This window comes from Eschrichtius robustus, chromosome 21, assembly GCF_028021215.1.
Source record: "Eschrichtius robustus isolate mEscRob2 chromosome 21, mEscRob2.pri, whole genome shotgun sequence".
Taxonomy (NCBI): domain Eukaryota; kingdom Metazoa; phylum Chordata; class Mammalia; order Artiodactyla; family Eschrichtiidae; genus Eschrichtius; species Eschrichtius robustus.
The window spans coordinates 32,000,437-32,022,969 of record NC_090844.1 but is presented as its reverse complement, the minus strand read 5'-3'; the positions used below and the strand labels follow the sequence as shown (position 1 = coordinate 32,022,969).

Below are 22,533 nucleotides of genomic sequence, written 5' to 3'. Positions count from 1 at the left end.
GGGAACGGGTGTGTGTGGAGAGGGCTGCCAGGTTCTGCCCCTTAAAGTCGGGGGCTGCAGGAGGCGGCACCCCAGTCCGCAGAAAGCGTTGCTCGGCTGAGAGCAGCTGCGGGTCCAGAGGAGAGTCCTCGGGAAAGTGGGAGGCAAGGAGGAAGGGAGCGGGATGACGAGACCCCTGCTGCGGCCCGCCGGGCTCGGACCGTTCGTCCTGCCGTGGCTGCCGCTGCCCGCGGCGCCGGGGCGCGGAGTCCAGGCCCCGAGGGCCAGGCCCGCGCCGCGCTGCCCGCCGCTGCCCCCACTGCTCGGCGGGGGACGGCCCCGGGGCTCGACCGCTGCGGGGGCTGCCGCGTCTGCGCCGCGGCCGAGGGCGAGGCCTGCGGCGGGGCGCTCGGCCGGCCGTGCGCCGCTCGCGCCCCGGCTCCTCGGCGGCGGGGGGGCGGCCGTGTGCGGCGGCGACGGGCGCACCTACCCCAGCCCGTGCGCGCTCCGCGCCGAGAACCGCGCCGCGCGCCTCCGTGGCGCGCTCCCGGCCGTGCCGGTGCGGAAGGGGGACTGTGGAGCCCCAGGTGAGCGGAGGGCCGCGCGCTCTCCGCGCCCTCTTCAGGAGCGAGTTCCGTTCGCGCCGTTCTCCCTGCTGCATCGCCAGAGCGATTCAACGCCTCTTACCTCCCTATTTTCTTCCCTCCTTAGGTGTCCGGTTACCGGTTCCCATGTGGTTGCTCCCCAATTTCCTCCCCATAGCTGGTGGCCGCCGTCTTCCCTTTTAAGTTATTTTCAAATCGGGGTGAGCGGTCTGGTCTCCTGCGACCGCGGTGAAGAGAGGAGGGGGAGGGAAAGAGGAGAGAGAGGGAGGAGAGAGGTGATGCCTGATGCGGGCAGGTAGCGAGCGTCGTCCCCCCACCCCCCACCTCCCCGCCCAAAGAATGGAGCACCTCTTTGCAGGGACCAGAAGCGCAGGCTGGCTCAGGAGCAAGTACAACTTCATCGCCGCCGTGGTGAGGCGGTGGCCCCGTCCGTGGTCCACTTACAGCTGTTTCGCGGGTAAAGGAGGTCCGAGGAGGACGTCAGCTCCCCGGGCTAACTGTTCCCGAGGGCCTCCCTGCTCCAGGCGCCGCGCAACCACTCTCCCAGCACAATTTAGTTGTGAAAACCACGGTGAGGAAATCAAACAGCTCAAGGAGGTTGCATAGCCTGTTGGTCGTTTAGCCAAAGAGCAGAGCCATAAGGATTCTGACTTCCAAAGCTGGGCTACTCCTCTCTCTCAGACAAGTTCAAGGTCAGAGGTAAGAGCCAGAAGGCACCTTGATGGTGATCTTGTCCGGCCCCTTCTTTTGCACGTAAGGAATCCCAAACCCAGAGAGCAAGAGAAACTTGTCCTATGTCACAAGGCCAGTTAGTAGTGGAACCTAAGCCGGGACCAGATTTCTCTGACTCCCTCCCTGCCTGGGTGCTGGATAATGTGGCACTAGGTCCACTTTTGCCCCCAGTATTACGATTAGGTTAGTCGTCTTTGAAGCAGAGGGGTGCTGCTTTTCCTGGAAAAGGAGAGTTGGAATCAGCTCTCAGTCCTGTTCGCAAGAGATGGCCAGGACATTGAACACAGACAGAGTCTAATTACATGTGGAGAGAATGAAAACAGACAGGGAAAAGTAAACTGTCTGAGGAAACTGTGGTGGAAGAATGTTTGATAAATGCCAGGTTCCCATGCTTCCAGACTAAGGCGATGCCCTGATTTGCCCGCCTTCTGCTTATGCTGTTGTCTTGCTGAGACAGGTCGCCTCTCAGCAGTGAGGATATTTCTGCATCCGGTGGCTCTGGGTTCATAGTGTCTGAGGATGGGCTTATTGTTACCAATGCCCACGTCCTCACGAACCAGCAGTGGATCCAGGTGGAGCTCCAGAGCGGGGTCCAGTATGAAGCCACTGTCAAGGACTTTGACCATAAATTGGATCTTGCCCTGATTAAAACTGAGCCAAATGTGAGCCTGCGATTCAAGGATTTTCATCAACTTGCTGATATTTTCTTCCCCACCCCACCACATGTCTTCTCTCCCTGGCATATACTTTTTTTTTTTTTTTTCTAGTTTGCTTTCTTTCTATTCTTCACTCCTTCTTTTGTTTATTTTCTTCCATGCCTATCTGTATGTCTGTAACAATTTTTATTAACTACCCAGCTGTCTTTTCTTCTCCTTCAGTTCCTTCTTCAACAGATGCTACTTCTGGGAAACTTACTTCTCTGCTTGTCTCAGAACACCGGAAATGATTGTAATGGATTCAGAGCTGCTAAGGCGTGCTTTGAGTTCCTTGCTATACAAAGTGTGGTCTGCACCCAGCAGCATTGACATCATCTGAGAATTTTTTAGAAATACAGAAACTCAGACCCTACCCAGGTCTACTGATCACTGGGAGATTCATATGCACATTAAGGAGAAGCACTGCTTTGGGTGACCTCCTTTCTGTTCGTGGCTTATTAACTTTGTAAACTTCTGAGCTGGAATGGTGCTAAGTAAATTGCTAATGTCAGTTTATGTTCATCAGTTACTTCACTGGCGGTTTACTTATTGTAATTTCTACAGGCAATAATTTTAGATCTTTAGAGATGATCCCTATCATCTTAACAAGTGAGAGTTTAGTGGTAGTTGGACTGTAAGGAGGAAGACTCAGGCAGTTGTAGAAACTAGGTGGGTGGGTGATTCTTGCATTATAGATGCCGAAATGGTGGAGACCGTGTCATATATGGGTTGTATACAAACGCTGACTGATTCCATTCTTAATTTGTCCATCTGGTCCCTCCTCACCCACGTGCAGACTGGACTTCCTGTATTGCTGCTGGGAAAGTCATCTGACCTGCGAGCTGGCGAGTTTGTGGCGGCCTTGGGTAGCCTGTTTTCACTGCAGAACACAGTGACGGCAGGCATTGTCAGCACCACACAGTGAGAGGGCAAAGAGCTGGGGCTGAAGGATTCAGGCATGGACTATACCAGACGGATGCCATAATTAATGTAAGTCACAGGGGTAGGCTGTCCTCAGCCCATAAGATACTGGCAACGCGGTGGGAAGAACACTTCACGGTGCCTTCTTTTCCCTTTGGCCTTTCAGGGATGTCCAGAGATCAGGTCTATCCTCGTGAGAGGTACGGAATGCCACGCTGTTAGAGGTCAGCCTGTTTGGTGTGATAACTGGCCTCTATGATATTGGATGGTCTCCTAGGGTCTGTCGCAGAGGTCACTGCTGCCGTAGGAGGTGGTGGTCCTCTTGCTGTTGTTCTTTACCTGCACTGACTTCGGAGATGATCATGATGGGGCCCAACTTTGCCTGCCCTGGGGAAACAGGGGCTCACTAGGGCAGGCTGTTTTTGGTAAACCTCTTTGGGAACTATATATAGATGACTGGGAGAAAAGTACTGATGGCTTTTTCAAATTCTGTCTTCAGCACGGGAATTCCGGGGGGCCTCTGGTGAATTTGGTAAGTGACCACTTTCCTTGCTGCTTCACGCTTCTTCTTAACTTTCAAAAACTTGACAAATTTCATGATGCAGACTGGGATGCCGCTCTTGTGTAGAGATTTGTGGTACGATGCTTTTCTATTATTGCATCTTAAGTAAAGGGCTAGGAAAAATTTAAGATCTACGATGGATTTGTCACCTTGGCATGTGAGCTTCTCCAGCCGAGGGCGTCAGGGTTTCCTTAACACCTACTTACATCTCTTCAGTGTGCTTTCTGCTTTCATTGGGTACTTAACAAAAGTCCTGGGTACTAAACCCAAATTATGTCAAATGACAACTATACTATGTAGTGTATATCCTTGAAGACCCCCTGCTTCTGCATGTGAAGAACTAAGTCTCATCCCAAAATGCTAATTTAGTATTGACCTGCTTAGACACGACAAAAAAGCCACAACAACAATCCGTTGCTCTATCATGTATTTAATTCTTAAATTTTATTCAACATCCCTAATGGAAATGCCAGGGTTTCTAGTTGCTCAGATACAACAAGAGAGCAGTGCTGTTTGACACACGGCCTGTGATCATGCTCTCTGAGTCCCTTGAGCTGATTGTTTCTGCTTTCTCTTCACATATTACATTTGCTTGTAGGAGGAGGAATTGTGTGTGAAATCACTGAGCGCTTTTTACTCCTAATATATTTTTTTTCACATCTTCATTGGAGTTTCAATGCTTTACAATGTTGTGTTAGTTTCTGCTGTATAACAAAGTGAATCAGCTGTATGTATACATATATCCCCATATCTCCTCCCTCTTGCGTCTCCCTCCCACCCTCCCTATCCCACCCCTCTAGGTGGTCACAGAGCACCGAGCTGATCTCCCTGTGCTATGCAGCTGCTTCCCACTAGCCATCCATTTTACATTTGGTAGTGTATATGTGTCCATGCCACTCTCTCACTTTGTCCCAGCTTACCCTTCCTCCCCATGCCCTCAAGTCTGTTCTCTACATCTGTGTCTCTATTCCTGCCCTGCCACTAGGTTCATTAGTACTGCTTTTTTAAATTCCATTTTTTTTGGATTCCATATATATGTGTTAGCATACAGTATTTGTTTTTCTTCTTTCTGACTTACTTCACTCTGTATGACAGATTCTAGGTCCAACCACCTCACTACAAATAACTCAGTTTCGTTTCTCCTTATGGCTGAGTAATGTTCCGTTGTATATATGTGCCACATCTTCTTTATCCATTCATCTGTCGATGGGCACTTAGGTTGCTTCCATGTCCTGGCTATAGTAAATAGAGCGGCAATGAACATTGTGGTACATGTCTCTTTTTGAATTATTGTTTTCTCAGGGTATATGCCCAGTAGTGGGATTGCTGGGTCATATGGTAGTTCTATTTTTAGTTTTTTAAGGAACCTCCATACTGTTCACCATAGTGGCTCTATCAATTTACATTCCCACCAACAGTGCAGGAGGGTTCCCTTTTCTCCACACTCTCTCCAGCATTTATTGTTTGTAGATTTTTTGATGATGGCCATTCTGACCGGTGTGAGGTGATACCTCATTGTAGTTTTGATTTGCATTTCTCTAATGATTGGTGATGTTGAGCCTCTTTTCATGCATTTGTTGGCCATCTGTATGTCTCCTTTGGAGAAATGTCTATTTAGGTCTTCTGCTCATTTTTGGACTGGGTTGTTTGTTTTTGTGATATTGAGCTGCATGAGCTGCTTGTATATTTTGGAGATGAATCCTCTGTCAGTTGCTTCATTTGCAAATATTTTCTCCCATTCTGAGGGTTGTCTTTTCGTCTTGTTTATGGTTTCCTTTGCTGGGCAAATTTCATTAGGTCCCATTTGTTTATTTTTATTTTTATTTCCCTTACTCTAGGAGGTGGGTCAAAATGGATCTTGCTGTCATTTATGTCATAGAGTGTTCTGCCTGTGTTTTCCTATAACAGTTTTATAGTGTCTGGCCTTACATTTAGGTGTTTAATCCATTTTGAGTTTATTTTTGTGTATGGTGTTAGGGTGTGTTCTAATTTCATTCTTTTCCATGAGGCTGTCCATTTTTCCCAGCACCACTTATTGAAGGGGCTGTCTTTTCTCCATTGTATATTCTTGCTTCCTTTGTCAAAGATAAGGTGACCATATGTGCGTGGGTTTATCTCTGGGCTTTCTATCTTGTTCCATTGATCTATATTTCTGTTGTTGTGCCAGTACCATACTGTCTTGATTACTGTAGCTTTGTAGTTTAGTCTGAAGTCAGGGAGCCTGATTCCTCCAGCTCCGTTTTTGTTTCTCAAGATTGCTTTGGCTATTCAGGGTCTTTTGTGTTTCCATACAGATTGTAAAATTTCTTGTTCTAGTTCTGTGAAAAATGCCATTGGTAATTTGATAGGGATTGCACTGAACCTGTAGATTGCTTTGGGTAGTATAGTCATTTTCACAATATTGATTCTTCCAATCTGGGAGCATGGTATCTCTCCATCTGTTTATGTTATCTTTGATTTCTTTCATCGGTGTTTTATAGTTTTCTGAGTACTGGTCTTTTGCCTCCTTAGGTAGGTTTATTCCTAGGTATTTTATTCTTTTTGTTGCGATGGTAAATGGGATTGTTTCCTTAATTTCTCTTTCTGATCTTTTGTTGTTAGTGTATAGGAATGCAAGAGATTTCTGTGCATTAATTTTGTATCCTGCAACCTTACCAAATTCATTGATTAGTTCTAGTAGTTTTTTGGTGGCATCTTTAGGATTTTCTATGTTTAGTATCATGTCATCAGCAGACAGTGACAGTTTTACTTCTTCTTTCCCAATTTGTATTCCTTTCATTTCTTTTTCTTCTCTGATTGCTGTGGCTAGGACTTCCAACACTAGGCTGAATAACAGTGGTGAGAGTGGGCAACCTTGTCTTGTTCCTGATCTTAAAGGAAATGCTTTCAGTTTTTCACCATTGAGAATGATGTTTGCTGTGGGTTTGTCATATATGGCTTTTATTATGTTGAGGTAGGTTCCTCTATGCCCACTTTCTGGAGAGTTTTTATCATAAATGGGTGTTGAATTTTGTCAAAAGCTTTTTCTGCATCTATTGAGGTGATATATGGTTTTTATTCTTTAATTTGTTAATATGGTGTATCACATTGATTTGCGTATATTGAAGAATCCTTGCATTCCTGGGATAAACCCCACTTGATCATGGTGTATGATCCTTTTAATATGCTGTAGGATTCTGTTTGCTAGTATTTTGTTGAGGATTTTTGCATCTATGTTCATCAGTGATATTGGCCTGTAGTTTCCTTTTTTGTGACATCTTTGTCTGGTTTTGGTATCAGGGTGATGGTGGCCTCATAGAATGAGTTGGGGAGTGTTCCTCCCTCTGTTATATTTTGGAAGAGTTTCAGAAGGATAGGTGTTAGCTCTTCTCTAAATGTTTGATAGAATTTGCCTGTGAAGACATCTGGTCCTGGGCTTTTGTTTGTTGGAAGATTTTTAATCACAGTCTCATTTTCCGTGCTTGTTATTGGTCAGTTTATATTTTCTATTTCTTCCTGGTTCAGTCTCAGAAGGTTGTACTTTTCTCAGAATTTGTCCATTTCTTCCAGGTTGTCCATTTTATTGGCATAGAGTTGCTTGTAGTAATCTCCCATGATCCTTTGTATTTCTGCAGTGTCAGTTGTTACTTCTCCTTTTTCATTTCTAATTCTATTGATTTGAGTCTTCTCCCTTTTTTTCTTGATGAGTCTGGCTAATGGTTTATCAATTTTGTTTATCTTCTCAAAAGACCAGCTTTTAGTTTTATTGATCTTTGCTATTGTTTCCTTCACTTCTTTTTTATTTATTTCTGATCTTTATATTTCTTTCCTTCTGCTGACTTTGGGGTTTTTTTGTTCTTCTTTCTCTCATTGCTTTAGGTGTAAGGTTAGGTTATTTGAGATGTTTCTTGTTTCCTGAGGTAGGACTGTATTACTATAAACTTCCCTCTTAGAACTGCTTTTGCTGCATCCCATAGGTTTTGGGTCATTGTGTGTTTTCACTGTCATTTGTTTCTAGGTATTTTTTGATTTCCTCTTTGATTTCTTCAGTGATCTCTTGGTTATTTAGCAGCACACTGTTTAGCCCTCATGTATTTGTGTTTTTTACTGTTTTTTTCCTGTAATTGATTTCTAATCTCATAGCATTGTGTTCGGAAAAGATGCTTGATATGATTTCAATTTTCTTAAGTTTTCCAAGGTTTGATTTGTGACCCAAAATGTGACTGGAGAACATTCCATGTGCACCTGAGAAGAAACTGTATTCTTCCTCTTTTGGGTGGAATGTCCTAAAAATATCAATTAAGTCTTTCTGTTCTATTGTGTCATTTAAAGCTTGTGTTTCCTTATTTATTTTCTGTCTGGATGATCTGTCTATTGGTGTAAGTGGGGTGTTAAAGTCCCCCACTATTATTGTGTTACTGTCGATTTCTCCTTTTATGGCTGTTAGCATTTGCCTTATGTATTGAGGTGCTCCTATGTTGGGTGCATAAATATTTATAATTGTTATGTTTTCTTCTTGGATCGATCTCTTCATCATTATATAGTGTCCTTCCTTATCTCTTGTAACAGTCTTTATTTTAAAGCCTATTTACTCTAATATGAGTATTGCTACTCCAGCTTTCTTGTGATTTCCATTTGCATGGAATATCTTTTTCCATCCCCTCATTTTCAGTCTGTATGTGTCCCTAGGTCTGAAGTGGGTCTCTTGTAGACAGCATTTATAAGGGTCTTGTTTTTGTATCCATTCAGCCAGTCTATGTTTTTTGGTTGGAGCATTTAATCCATTTACATTCAAAGTGATTATCGATATGTATGTTCCTATTACCATTTTCTTAATTGATTTGGGTTTGTTTTTGTGGGTCTTTTTCTTCTCATGTGTTTCCCGCTTAGAGAAGTTCCTTTAGCATTTGTTTTAAAGCTGGTTCGGTGGTGCTGAATTCTCTGAACTTTTGATTTTCTGTAAAGCTTTTGATTTCTCCATCAAATCTGAATGATATCCTTGCGGCGTAGAGTAATCTTGGTTGTAGGTTTTCCCTTTCATCACTTTAAATATGTCCTGCCACTCCCTTCTGGCTTGCAGAGTTTCTGCTGAAAGATCAGCTCTTAACCTTATGGGTATTCCCTTGTATGTTATTTGTTGCTTTTCCCTTGCTGCTCTTAATATTTTTTCTTTGTATTTAATTTTTGATAGTTTGATTAATATGCGTCTCGGTGTGTTTCTCTTTGGGTTTATCCTTTATGGGACTCTCTGCGCTTCCTGGACTTGACTATTTCCTTTCCCATATTAGGGAAGTTTTCGACTATAATCTCTTCAAATATTTTCTCAGACCCATTCTTTTTCTCTTCTTCTTCTGGGACCCCTATAATTAGAATGTTGGTGCGTTTAATGTCCCTCAGGTCTCTGAGACTGTCCTCAATTCTTTTCATTCTTTTTTCTTTATTCTGCTCCCTGGCAGTTATTTCCACCATTTTATCTTCCAGCTCACTTATGTGTTCTTCTGCCTCAGTTATTCTGCTATTGATTCCTTCTAGACTATTTTTAATTTCATTTATTGTGTTGCTCACCGCTGTTTGTTTGCTCTTTAGTTCTTCTAGATCCTTGTGAAATGTTTCTTGTATTTTCTCCATTCTGTTTCTGAGATTTTGTATCATTTTTCCTATCATTACTCTGAATTCTTTTTCAGGTAGGTTACCTATTTTGTCTTCATTTATTTGGTCTTATAGGTTTTTACCTTGCTCCTTCGTCTGTAACATTTTTTTTTGTCATATCATTGTGTTTTTTTTGATGGGTGGGGCTGTATTCCTGTCTTACTGGTGTTTGGCCTGAGGTGTCCAGCACTGGGGTTTGCAGGCAGTTGGATAGAGCCGGGTCTTACAGCTGAGATGAGGACCTCCGGGAGGCCTCACTCCGATTAATATTGCCTGGGGTCTGAGGTTCTCTGTTAGTCCAGCGGTTTGGACTCAGAGGTCCCATCACCAGGAGCTCGGGCCCGACCCCCAGCCTGGGAACCAAGATCCCACAAGCCGTGTGGCACGGGAGGAAAAAAAAAAAGAAAAAAGGAGCAATACAATAACAAAGAATAAAAAACAAAATAAAATTAGAAAGACAAAAGATATATTAGGAAAAATAAAACTATAATTGAAACAACTGCAACAAGGTAAAATAAAACCACAACAGAAAAAAGAAAAAAAAAAGGGAACAAGCAAAAAGGAGAACAATAACAGTATAAAGGATAAAATTAGAAAACTAAAAGATTTATTAGAAAAAACAAAAATATAAATGAATCAAGGTAAAACAGAACCCCAATCTAAGAGAGGAAAAAAGAAAAAAGAAAAAAAAAAAAAAGCCTTGGCTATTGGGGGTGGAGTTCAGGTGGGGGTGGAACTTCGGCAGGGGCGGGGTTTAGGGTGGGCGGGAACTAGGCGGGTGGGAGGTGATGTTTGAGCATGGGGCGGGGCCTAGGCGGGTGACATTCAAGCGTGGGGCGGGGCTTCTGCTTAGGGCCTGCAGCGAAGGGGAGAGGCAGCACGTGGAAAGGAGGGCCTCTGGAGTGTGGGGTTCAGGAGTTTGGTGGTAGGGCCCTGGGTGAGGGTGTGTGGGTGGGGTTTAGGCCCAGCACATTGGAGGGGGTCTCTGAGGGGGTCTCCGAGTGTAGAGGTGGGGCCCTGGGTGGGGGTGTAGGGGCGGGGCTTGGGCTCTGTGCGGCAGGAGGGAGGCTCCTAGGGCAGAGGATTAGGCCCGGGAGCCCAGCAGGTTCCCCGTGCCTAAGAGGACAGGGAAAGTGCTGGCCCCGTTCCCTTCCGTTCCTCCACGCCCCTCCCCCACCGTCTCTCCCAGGGTCTCCCCCATTGCGGCTGGATCCCTAACCGTGGGTGTGTCCCGCTGGGTGTAGGAACTCCTCCCCTCCCCCAGCGGCCCCTCAGGGGCGCCAGTCCTGTCCCGCCTCCACTTCTCCTCCCCCTTCACTCCCCCAAGCCCCGCTTCTTACCTGGTCGATGGGGGTTCCTCCCGTCCCCTTAGGTGTCCATGGTCCCCCTCTGGTGCATGGTCCCCTTCCGGTGCCCTAGTTGTGAGGAGACGCGAATTCCACATCCTCCTAGTCTGCCATCTTGACTCCGCCCCTCTTTACTCCTAACGTTGCATGTGATTTTTGTGCCTGCTTTTTCTCCAGTAAACAATGAGTTTACTAGAGCAGGGATGAAATGCAGGATTTCAAGCCACACTCCAGACCTATTGAATTATAATCTGTATTTTAATGTGATCGGAAGTCTCTTTTCTATCCTTCCCGTTACCTAACAAAGGCTAAGGGATGATGAAATGCACAAAAAGGAAAGTATTTCCCACTTCATAAGTTTAGTTTAGTAGAGCTTTGTTCCTAAGGTCAATTTGCTGAATCTTCTGAGTAGTTTCATTGAAGCGTGGTTGAAAGTCAACAGCTTTTTGCCTTTTCCGTGTTTACTTTTAGTCTCATTTAAGGAATGGGAAGACATATACTCCTTGCCCTCATATCTGTGTCAAAATACAAACTGTGGTTCACTTTGAAAAGCAATGTAATTTGGCCAAGAAAAAAAAGAGCTCAACATTAAAACCCAGAATTCCTCAGCAGGAATTTGCACGCCTTGGTCCGCTAAGATGCCACCTGTTGCTCAACCCTAAGTGACCCTAAGCTTCTCTCCTTCCTTTGCTTGTCAGTCTGCAGAACTGCGCTGCTGAACTGACGTCTCCTCCCTTGTCAGGATGGTGATGTGATTGACATAAACACACTGAAGGTGATCACAGGAATCTCCTTTGCAATTCCCTTGGATCGCATTCGACAGAAAGGTAAGGGGAATTAGGACTTTTTCTTCCCCTCCCGCGCTTTTCAGGAGCCCTCAAAGGGCTCCACTGTGGTGAGGACAATCCCTTTTTTTGGCCATGCTGTGTGGCTTGTGGGATCCTAGTTCTGCTACCAGGGATTGAATCCGCGCCCCCTGCAGTGGAAGCGTGGAGCCCTAACCACTGGACCTCCAGGGAAGTCCCTGAGACAGTCCTTTGAGTTCTGTAGAAAACAGAGTCACCGGTACTGAGCTCTGATCACAGTGATCCAGGCAGCAGTACCAGGGGACTAGGTGCAAAACCCAGCCTGAGCTGTACCCAGAGATAGTTGGATGGAATTATTGTGGAAAGGAAAGCCCTGGGCTGGACGTGGGGAGGTGGGCCTGTGTGAGTGACAAAGGTTCTCTGAGGCATGTTTGTCTTGGCTGGCAGCCTGAAAGGGCAGCTAACATTGGAAGGATATTCTGTGACTCGGTCTGCCAAAAGGAAAGGAGGCTTTGTTAGTAACGGGTTATAATTCTCCTTTCCAGGAAAGGCTGTTTCACAGAAGAAATAGCTGGGTCTGCGCACGCTGTCCCTCACTATGAGGTAAGCGCGGGTGTGACCATGTCTGGGTTGTTTTTCAGAAGCACAAGCTATAGGTAGAGAGCCTGAACGGGGAAGGTAAAGCATTTGGACAGCGGCTGGCTCCTCTCGTGACCGCAGGCCCTACTTGTCACAGGGTAGGTGACTGCATCTGCTGGCACCAGCATGCACTGTACTTTTCAGTGGTTTCTTTCACTGTGTCCAATGGTTCTAGGCTTCGGCACAGAGAATCAGACCACCCCTGGGGAAGAATGACGGTGACCAGCTAGAGGGCATCCTCGTCCCATGTGTGTGAGCCTTGAGCAGAGCAGAGAGAGTCCCCACTGACAGTTGGAGGGTTGTCCAGGGCTCAGGAGACTAATTCACTGTGCTTCCTAACCTCATGGGAAAACTCTTCTGACTTTTCTTAGCCTGCTTCAGGAAATGAAAAGGCAAGATCCAGATTTCCCTGATGTGACCTCTGGAGTTTTTGTATATGAGATGATTCAAGGAACAGCTGCCGAAAGGTAAGAGCAGCTCGGGCCTCTGACCATCCTCCTCTGTTCTCACTAGATGTGCCCCGTGGTAAATGTGTGTAGGATCTAGACTTGCCCTGATACGGTGGGCCCTGCCTGCCATGAGGCTATTGAACACCTACCTGAGGGGTGGCTGGTGTGACTGAGGAACTGCATTTTAAATTTTATTTAACTTTAATTAATTTAAATACAAAAACCCAGAAGCAATGTAAAATATTTTCCCCTGAAACACACTTTTTTTGTTTTGGGGAGACTGCGTTTCACTTTAATAACTGCATTGTGTAAGAGATGATCATCGTATAGCAGCATATCGGGTGTGTGCTGTTTCTAGAGGATTTCAAAGACTTAGAACAGAGCATAAAATATGTATTAATAATTATTAAACTATGACATGTTAAATGATACTTTAGATATAGAGTTAAGTAAGATATTATTAAAATATATTTTTATATTATATATTAGTTTCATCTGTTTAAAAATTTTAAAAAGTTTAAAAATTAAAAATTTTTTGAATGTGGCTACCAGAACATTTTAAATTATGTATGTGGCTTGCCTTACATTTCTATTGGACAATGCTGAGTGTACTAGTAAGGGCCCCCCCCCGCTTTTCTTTTTTTGAAAGGGATGGTTCTCTGCAGCCCAAGAATAAATGATGTGAGTTCACGACAAAAGTTTAATTTTGCTAGGAATTCCCAAATCTACTCTTTTGCTACCTTACTTATTAAGAATCAGAAGAATCCAGGGGGTTAGGAGTTTAAGAACCTATTTTAGGTACTTTAAAACACTTTTTTTCTTTGAATTCCGGATGACAGTATCAGAGGCCAGCACTAAACAAACAAACAAACAAATACATACAGTAAGTAAAGCAAAGGCTACAGACGTTTTGAGACATTTATAGTAACTACTGAGAGACAGGCTGACTTGGCCTACAAATATTCTCCTGGTCTCTCTCTTACACTTCTTCCATATCCCTCCCTCACTGTTTTTGTTTTTCAAGAGCTCAACAATCTGCTTAGATTATGGCAACTCTTTTCAGAGGGGAAGAATCTATAGGGTACTAACTGTTCAGAAGAGCTAAGTGTTAGGCCTCCTGTTACTAAATTTGACGCGTCACAGGCTTTTCTAGACGTTCTTGGTCCCTGCCCACCCCCCCACCCCTCCCCCCCACTTATTTTTAACTTCTGGTTCAAGGCCAAAGCTATCTCTTTCAGCTCTTCAAGTCCTTGCTCCTCAAAATGTGGTCTGTAGACCAGCAGCAATAGCATCAGCTGGAGCGTTTTAGAAATGCAGTGACAGGGGCACCACTGAAAAAGAATTTCAAAAAGAACTGGTATGTGTATAGGTATAACTGAGTCACTTTGCTGTATGCCTGAAACTAACACAACATACTCCAATATAAAATAAAAAGTTCAAAAAAAATCAGAATCTGCTTTTTAAACAAGATCTTCAGGGGATTCAGATGCACATTAAAATGTGGGAATTACTGCTTGCTTGAAGGCCCTGATAAACCGCAAATCATTCTGGCGTCACCCACTTATATCTAAGAATAATGACAATAATTCCAGTAATAACAGCTGGCATTTATCAACCACTTACTATGTCAGGCATCATTTAAAGCATCTTACGTACTTGTTCGAGCCCCCAGTAATTCTGGGATATAGGTGTTATTTTACGGAGGCAGCAGCAGCTGTGGTGCAGAGAGGTTAATTACCTTGAGAGTTACACGGTAAGTCAGACGGCAGGGATAAGCACCGTAGCTTAGCCCCTGTATTATCCTGCTCTTGCGGCTACTTTTCTTGTTTCTGAGAGGCAGAGTGATTGGCAAGAAGATGGGTTTTCAAGTCTGAGAGATCCAGGATGAAATCCTACTTTAGCCTCTTACAAGCTGTGGGACACGGAAAAGGTCTTTTATCCTGCCTGAGCCCCACTTCCTCATATTTGGTGCATAGTTTGCATTCAGTAATACTTTGCAGGTTTCTTTCTCACAGAACTTTCATGAATTAAGTTCTTTCTTTATGTACTGTCCCAGGCATTCCCCTGAGCTGTCCTGGTTCTTGAGGCTTTCCCTGCTTTTAGTTCTACACTCCAACTTCACATCCTCTTCCTTTAAACTTTCTTTCTTTTAAAAAATAAACTCTACATACCTTGGTAATCTTCCCACATTATCATTCTTCCCTGGGCTTCCCAGCTTCCAGTTTCTCTCTCTCTTTTTTTTTTTTTTTGGCTGCACCTCACGGCTTGTGAGATCTTAGTTCCCTGACCAGGGATCGAACCCAGGCCCCTGGTAGTGGGAGCACTGAGTCCTAACCTCTGGACCACCAGGGAATTCCCCCCATTTCTCATAAATGGTGTCTCCTGCAGTCATTTAATTTGACTTCCAGGCTATTTTTGACTTTAAGACAGATCATCAGCATGGCTATATATTTATCCTAGTGTTTTGTATTTGGAGCTGGTTTTTGTTTCTAGAATATATATTCTACATGAAGCAAATATGTTGGAGGCTGAATATAATCACAACTTTGAGGAAAAGGAGCCTAGAACCAGAGCCTTAAATATTTAGACCTTGGTGACTGGTTTTTGACTTACTGGAAGCTGCTTCTATAGTGCAGCTCAGCATACCCTCCAGGTCCATAAACTGTGGGTGAAGATGGGGCAAGTAAGTGGGCTGTCAACATCAAACTGATTAGAGTGTAACTGTCTGGAAAAGTATATATTGCTTGGGCTTTTCACGTTTGTTGGTAAGGCCGAGTGTATGCTTCAGGTTAAGTGAGGTCAGGGATTAATAGAAATGAAAAGCTCAACTCCCTATTGCAAACCAAATCTCATATATGGGAGGAGCAAACTTCTTACACATGATTCTGGTAGAATATTAGTTTTGGAAAGGCAAATAGGGTTGTTGCCCTCCAGTGATTTTGCAGAATATATTAGAGCAGGCCTCACATTCGGAAGGATGGAGGCTATTTCTGGTTTCCTGGTTTGTATGTTTAATGCCAGCAAAATGGTAGTGCCTTAAGAGACAGACATTAAATTCTAGATGGGGATAAGTAAAACTCTTACAGTTTCATGGTCCTTTCTTCTCCCCTCCCAGCTCTGGGTTGAGAGACCATGATGTAATAGTCAGCATAAACGGACAACCTGTCACACGACAACCGACGTGATTGAAGCTGTTAAGGCCAATGATTCCCTTTGATTCCCTTTCTATCCTGGTTCGTCGGAGAAGTCAACTGTTGATCCTGACAGTCACACCTGAAACAATCAATTAAGTGTCTTGCTTTAAAAAGAAATGATCTAACAAAACCAAAGCTTTACTACCTGGTTTGTATTGAAGATGTGCCAAAGGTGGCAAGGGGTTTTAGGATCTCTTTTTCATAAAGGAAAATGAATGCTTTAAAACACACATACACACACTCCGGAACCATTAGGTTGGGGGTGTTGTAACTGCTGCTAAGAAGCATTCCTAAGGCAAGTGGAAGAAGGACATGGTGCCAGGAAGTCTGGGGAGCTGATAACATTTTATTTAAAGACAGGAAACAACTGAAAACAGGCAGTTTCTAGTTTAACCTTGACAAGAAGGACACTTCAGTATTTAAAAACTTCTCTACAGTCACAAACTGGATATAACACAAACATACACAAATAGATCTATCTACCAAATATTAAGAAACAAACTGAATCCAGAGTGTAAAGGAAATCACACTTTTCAAAATATTCCTTTATTCAAATAGTTTTTCAGGTTGTATCACATTTGGCCAGGGTTTGTGAATACAGAGGATGGGCATCACCTAGAAGCCGCACTGAAACTGACAAATGCGGATTGTCACAGAGGAATGTAAAGATTCTCAGGCTGTCACCTAGCAGTGGAAACAACTTCGATCCCCATCACCTTTTCTGTGAGAAGGGCTTCTTCTATAAAATACAAAATTTAATAACGTACAGACTTTTACCTCTTTACCCAAGCTCTTCCTCCTGGAAACACTAATGATTAATGATTTTGAGTCTGAAAGCTGCCACAGTTTATTTTTTATTTTTAAAGGAAAATAGCTTTTGATGGGGTTTGTGAATATCCTTAAGGAGATTTTTTTTTTTTTTTTTTGGTGAGATGAAGCAGGATTTGTGGTTTTAAAGTAGTATCTTATTTGGGGTAAGATTTCAATTTTAGTTTGTTTTCCAGATTTTTCTTAGAAGTTTTTTTTTTTTCCTTTTCTTTTTAAAAGGGGGCATCCTTGAACCCTCTTAAGTTCTATGCAAAATTTTATGTTTCTGTGCATTTTTCTGGGGAGAAGGTCCAGTTTCTTCATGACCCACAATTTAAAATATACTGCCTTAGAGTATAGAGATTATAAATAAGAATCTGTCAATTATTACTGTTATAAAGAAGATTAAGGTCAACGTGGTACATAACTTTCAGGAAAAATAGAATAATCTGTTTTAATTTTTACATAATTGCCACCATTTAATACTGTAAGAACAGTGGTCATATTAATCAGAGATAATAAAGCTGAAACTCTTAGGAAAACTTCATAATGACAGAGCATATTCAGAGTTATTTTAACTGGGATTCTTGGTCTTTATGTCAATTATTATGAGACTTAACTTTGAGCAGTTCTACCTTGTTTCTAGAATTTATAAGTTGCCCAAATAGCAGGCTCTTAGTTTGATTTACCTTACAAACCCCATTTTTACTTTATATTTTTGCCTTATATCCTTTTCAACTCAGATTGCAAGGGATGGGAACTAAGTTTTAAAAACCACTTATAATTCAGAACATTTTCTTTTATCCCCAGTGATTTGGGAACTCGAAACCTTGGCTATCTCTTTCCCTATGACTGATTGCTATAGCCCACACTGACAGATATTGGTACCATGCTTATTTTGACAGAATGTGTTCAGTTTCTCTTTGCCCCCCAGATCACATCCTAACTCTACCCAGCACTCAGTAGTAATATCCTTTAAGGAAGAGTCTGCTTTTCTTTCCAGGGGCCTGAGGCCCCTCATATTATCTTACCTAATCATGAAGAACAGATTTACAGTTACTTGTATGAAATCTTTTTTTTTTTTTTTTTTTACTAGTCTACAACATGGGCTCTCTAAACTGGTAAATACTACTTTTTTGATAGGAAAAGTCTGCCAAGAGGATAGCTGAACTCAGCCATGTTCAGCTATCCAAAACATAACTGGAATGAGGAAATTACTGTACTGGATATATTCCCTCTCAGGCATAATAATGATGAAACAATAGGGTTTATTATCAGGCTCAGTTCAAATGCTTAGCTTTAAGCACAACAAATATAATTTTGAGTTTCACTCTACATACTGAAAACACCCAAACGAGCATTCCAGGTTGGCAACATCTATTCTGCAATTTAAATTCAGAAAGTCAGAATTTCAGTGTGTATTAAAATCCATCGCCATTTCTACCTCTGAAGATTTTCATTGGTTCAGCTTCCGATCTCCACCGCATGAGGACTCAGGGTCACAAAAGGCACAAGGCTAAAAATATTCACTTTGCTTATCCTGTTGGGTCCACTTGCTCCAAAGGATTGATTATACAGCAACGCACAGAAATAAAGAGTATGGAGACCCTTCTGCAGCTTATAAGTTAATCACTATCCTTTATATTTTTTGTATATGAGGAAAGGTGCAAACTTGATACCCACAATACTGTTTGCTTGTCATTTCTAGTCTGCAAGGTAAAGTTTGGGTTGAAAATCCACAGTCCAAAGAATCCTTCCCAACCAAAGCCATTCCCTCCAAAGAGGAAGGCAATGGTCAGGTCTGATAATAAGGAAGAGTTCTGAGCCTGTAGAGATGAATTCAGGAGACTTACCTCTCTGGGCCACGGTAGCAGCTCTTTTTAGTAAACAGTGCACCAATTGCTGCCGTCACTTGGCATCAGCCCTCCAGTAATAAGCAAAATAAGGTCAACAAACCACCAAATCCCAAGTCCTCCAAGTGTCAAGAGCTTCCCCACTGCTGTGCCAGTGTGTCCCAGACAGAAACGATCTACTCCAAAACATCCCAGGAAGAAGGAGTAGAGCAAAGTGGTTATGAAGTAGTGTCCGGTATACCTACACAAAGGGAATTAAGAGGAAGATGTTTACCACGTGAAAATGAAAACACTTAACGATTAGTGAATTTCACATAAGTGAAAAGATGGTGGGGCAGTCCCTCTGTGACCTGTTAACTGCCCCCCACCCCGCCCCCAAAAAGGAAAATCTCTAGTTTGTCTAGAGTCTCAAAAGAGTACTTGCTAAGGTATGGAGGACCTATAGGAACCAATACAGAGCTGGACTGGACAAGAAACTATCAAGCACATTTGCACGACAGGTATCCTGGTAGGCGTGGAGTCTGGGCCCCCATCCCTCCTACACAGGCTCCTTTCCTGAGGGAGGCTGCAGTGCTGAATGTAGTTCTCTAAAGAGGTGTTACCTTCCCTTAAATGAATACTGATCTCCATATTCCTTTTCTGCTGTTTTGTGGCACCTAAAAACGGGACTTCTTTGTAAGGTCTTCTGTCTTGTGTACTGTGATGACAGGCAATTGCAGATGCTCTAACAGCATCACTTAACACAGTCACAGACTCTCCATTAGCAAATGGTATAGTAAATTCTGTGCCTTCAAGCGGAGTTTACAGAAATAACCCTAATTCTTTAAGGTAATACCTGATTTTCAGGGAGAATGGCCCATACTTTTTGTAATAAAATCTTTATTCCTGAAATTCTAAGGCTGTTTTCAAAGGATTTATGCCTATCCTAGGACTTCTGGAGCTACATCATCTGGTCCAACTCCTTCATTTTTCAGATGAGAGGATAGAGACTCTGGGTGGCCAAAGGTCCTTAGCTGGTTGGTGAAAGAGACGTTTAGAATGTACAGCCTCTGGTCTCCTGTCCAGTGTCCCCTCTGTTATAACTACATTGCTGGTGTCCATAGAGGATGCACAGTAGTGATCATGTTGCCCCTTTAACACTTACGGTAAAAGAAAAAGTCACATCAAGAAATCACAAAACAGCTCCACCTCCATCCAAGTAACAACGACTCCATTCAGAGTCACACTTACTTTATACAAGGTTTATTCTCTCGTAGGAAGGTCCTAGGACTGGCACATTCGATTCCGTCCAGGGCGTGGCACTGTACGGAGGTGTGTTCCACGTCACTGTAGGCCTGACCACCGAACTGGGCAAGAACGACCAAAACAAAACAACCAACCAAACTCACCAGAGCAAGTAACACAAAATATATCTTTATATTAGTAAAAGCTGACTCAGGACAATAATTATTCTAACAAAGGTGAGGTAAAGCTATGCTAAAGAGCAAGGAATGAATGCAGTGACATGCTTCAAGTGATTTTACATTAGTCCATCCTAAATGTACATTGTTTTAAATAAACTCCTCTTTTTTTTTCTTTCCTTATGACTGCCTTCTTTAATAATATAATAAAAAAGTTTATAATCAGTTTCATTAAATGCCATTTAGAATAGACACAATGCTTTATCCTGTATTTACGGGAAAAAAAGAGCACGTTACTGAACATTTGGGGAAGGGTATTTAAAAAGTCAATGTGTAGTTGAGGTCTGTTTTATACATATTATAAATGAACATCATTAGGAAAGAACTCAGAATAGCAACTGACTCAGGACTTCACCTCGGTCACGAAACTGTGATTTTCAGATGTCTGTAATACATCTATAGTATAAGTTTTAATTCCAGCAAAAAATTTCAGAACAGGACCTCTGACCCTTTGTGTAACTGAATGCTTGCACAGAAAGCACAGCTGTACATTCTCCACTGGCACCTTATTAAGTGCTTCACTACTGCTTTTGCTGGAACATTCCTCAAAGGGAAGGGGTGGGTCCTCCCCCAGGACACGGGTGCCTGAATGCTGACAGTCCTCCAGGACTTCTGGGGGAAGTGACAGTCCAAGCACCTTGACAGGATCAACACAGTGTTTAATGAAAAGGGGTAAAAGTAAGTGATCTCTATACAATACTCACTCAAACTTTTATCAATAATTACCCATAGAACAAAATCTCATTGTATTGAAAATATTTCTTTACACATGACTGCAGTAAGAGTGGCCTTTTTGGCCTTATTACTTTCAGGTTTATTCCTCTGTGTCTGATTTAGCACAAAGAATATTTTCCATAATTCTCTTATAGCTGACTCTGTCTTGACTTGCATTATGTAGCGTGATATAACATAATGGTGAGTCCACAGTGGGGAGGAAGTATGTGAACTTCACTGGTTTTGGGGAGACTGACTAGGAAGCATGCATCCAGCTTTAGGGATATTATTAATGGAACTGAATGGCTTCTTTCCATTCCAAGAGGCCACTGTTATCAAAGGCTTCTCCTAAATGCTATAACCTCCTACAAAGACATATACTGATAGACCCTACCTATTTCCTAAGGACACAGTGGAAACTGCTTGTGTGGCGAAAAGAAAGGTCACTGGCAAGAGGATCTTTGCCCCAAATGCATGTGTAACAAAGATACTGCTCAATCCATCATCAGTTTTAGAAACTGCCTAAACCTTTCTTTTGCTCTTTCGGGGAAAGTACATACCTTGAAGGACTGTCAGGGGTGATATTTGAGTTCCAAATCTGTCAATCTCAATGGCCAAAGGAACCAAAGACAGGTTGGTCTTTGCACCTGGGTAGTTTTGGCACAAGAGACTGCTTCTTCCTGAGGAAACTAAATGTCTTGTTCAGCCACTGACCCTAGCCATGCTGTAAATTTCCAGTAGCAGTCATTCCAATGAATTTTACAAAAAGGTAACTTCATGCCCCTTATACTTTTCTGTAACAGCATTTAGCCAGTACTATTTCTCTATGGAAGAGTTTGCTCACAAAACAAAACAAAAACCCACCTTGAGACAACCATAACCGAGTTCCTGGGATGCCGTTGCATTTCCAACATGATCCACTGGGTCTTCACATTCTATAAATTCATCGGGTCTGTAAATCACCAGTAAAAGCATCATTGTCATCATCATTAAGGTTTTGCAAATGGCTGTTTACATGTATATAATCAAAACAGGCAAGAGAAATTTAAGTTTTCTGGGGGTTAATTTCATTCTGACTCTTCCCAAAGACAAGAAGTGCTGTCAGTTAGGCTGAAGCACCGCCGGTCAAACAGCCATCCAAATGACCCTTTGGTTGTGCCAGGGGCGTGTTTCTGGTCCTATTTCTACACGGATTCTACCTCTGCCATGGCTTCATCTCTTCCTAGGCAAACAGCCACAAGGTATGAGGGCAAAATTGAAGCCGAAGGATTCCCAGCCCTCTTTGCATTTCCCAAACGCCTTTTCTTATTTGACTTAAAAGAGATGTTAAAAATTTTGACTTGGCTCTGCAACAGTAAGGATATTCTTTTTTTTTTTTTTGTAAGGAAGTGCCTTGTAGGTACAAATAATTTACTCCAATTGTGCCCCACTCAGTAGCAGCACCTACGATGGTTTCTCCTTAGGTTAAAGGGAGCAGGACAGAGAAGGCACAACCCGTACACTTCTTCCGGAGGCTATATGATGGCACTCCTCCCTAGTTCTCCTCGTTGGGGATCCCAAAGGATCTGCCACCGACACACAGGGTTTTCCCCTGCATGAGTGAGACAAGTGAGAAACCTGTCACGATATTTACTTCCCGCGTGTTGACTATCAGGTCCTCAGGTGGAGGGGTCTGGGGGAAAAAAGCAGCCTGCCTCCCTCCCTCCCTCTCCCCTGCATAACACCCATATGTCCCAGGCCCCATCTCCATCTCCACCCGCCTCGACGACTGCGTAGCTTACAGGTAGGAGCAAAGGATGACTGGAGAGTGGGGGTCGCCATATTCCCAGCTCGCGGAGCCGGTGGAGCCCTCCGGGTGGGCGGCGCCAGCGGATGTGGGCTCGGGCTCGGCGGTAGTGTTGTGCGAGTGGCTCCGAGAGACACAATGCAGCAGCAGGAGGTTCCCCATCAGCAAAGCCGCCTGGCCGCAGAGAAGTAGGTAACTCACCGTGCAACCACCCAGCACCATCTTCCCGGGCCCAGTGGCGGAGACCCAGGCTCAACCTCAAACCCCGGCCGGCACCGCCGACCCAAGCCCTGCCTGGTCAGGCCTCTCCGCGTAGCCCCGCTCCTCGCCGCCAAACAGCCAATGGGAGAGCAGCTC

General features: G+C 43.5%; 2 protein-coding genes across 2 annotated transcripts; one reads left to right on the top strand and one right to left on the bottom strand.

Annotated features, from left to right (window-relative positions):
• The first annotated feature begins 163 nt into the window (after positions 1-163).
• Positions 164-15,629, top strand: HTRA4 (HtrA serine peptidase 4). The gene is given in 14 exon segments (XM_068532126.1): positions 164-284; positions 287-401; positions 403-566; positions 943-993; positions 996-1,041; positions 1,786-1,978; positions 2,808-2,976; positions 2,979-3,001; positions 3,432-3,464; positions 11,211-11,295; positions 11,820-11,877; positions 12,285-12,380; positions 15,478-15,527; positions 15,530-15,629. Coding segments are annotated over 14 exon segments (1,254 nt in total). The 3' UTR covers positions 15,580-15,629.
• A 253-nt stretch (positions 15,630-15,882) lies between these two features.
• Positions 15,883-22,494, bottom strand: TM2D2 (TM2 domain containing 2). Its single transcript, XM_068532173.1, has 4 exons — positions 22,172-22,494; positions 21,255-21,342; positions 19,447-19,562; positions 15,883-18,457 (listed from the first exon to the last, which is right to left on the bottom strand). The coding sequence occupies exons 1-4, from the start codon at positions 22,396-22,398 to the stop codon at positions 18,244-18,246; spliced, it is 645 nt and encodes a 214-aa protein (XP_068388274.1). The 5' UTR covers positions 22,399-22,494; the 3' UTR covers positions 15,883-18,243.
• Between the last annotated feature and the right edge of the window lie 39 nt (positions 22,495-22,533).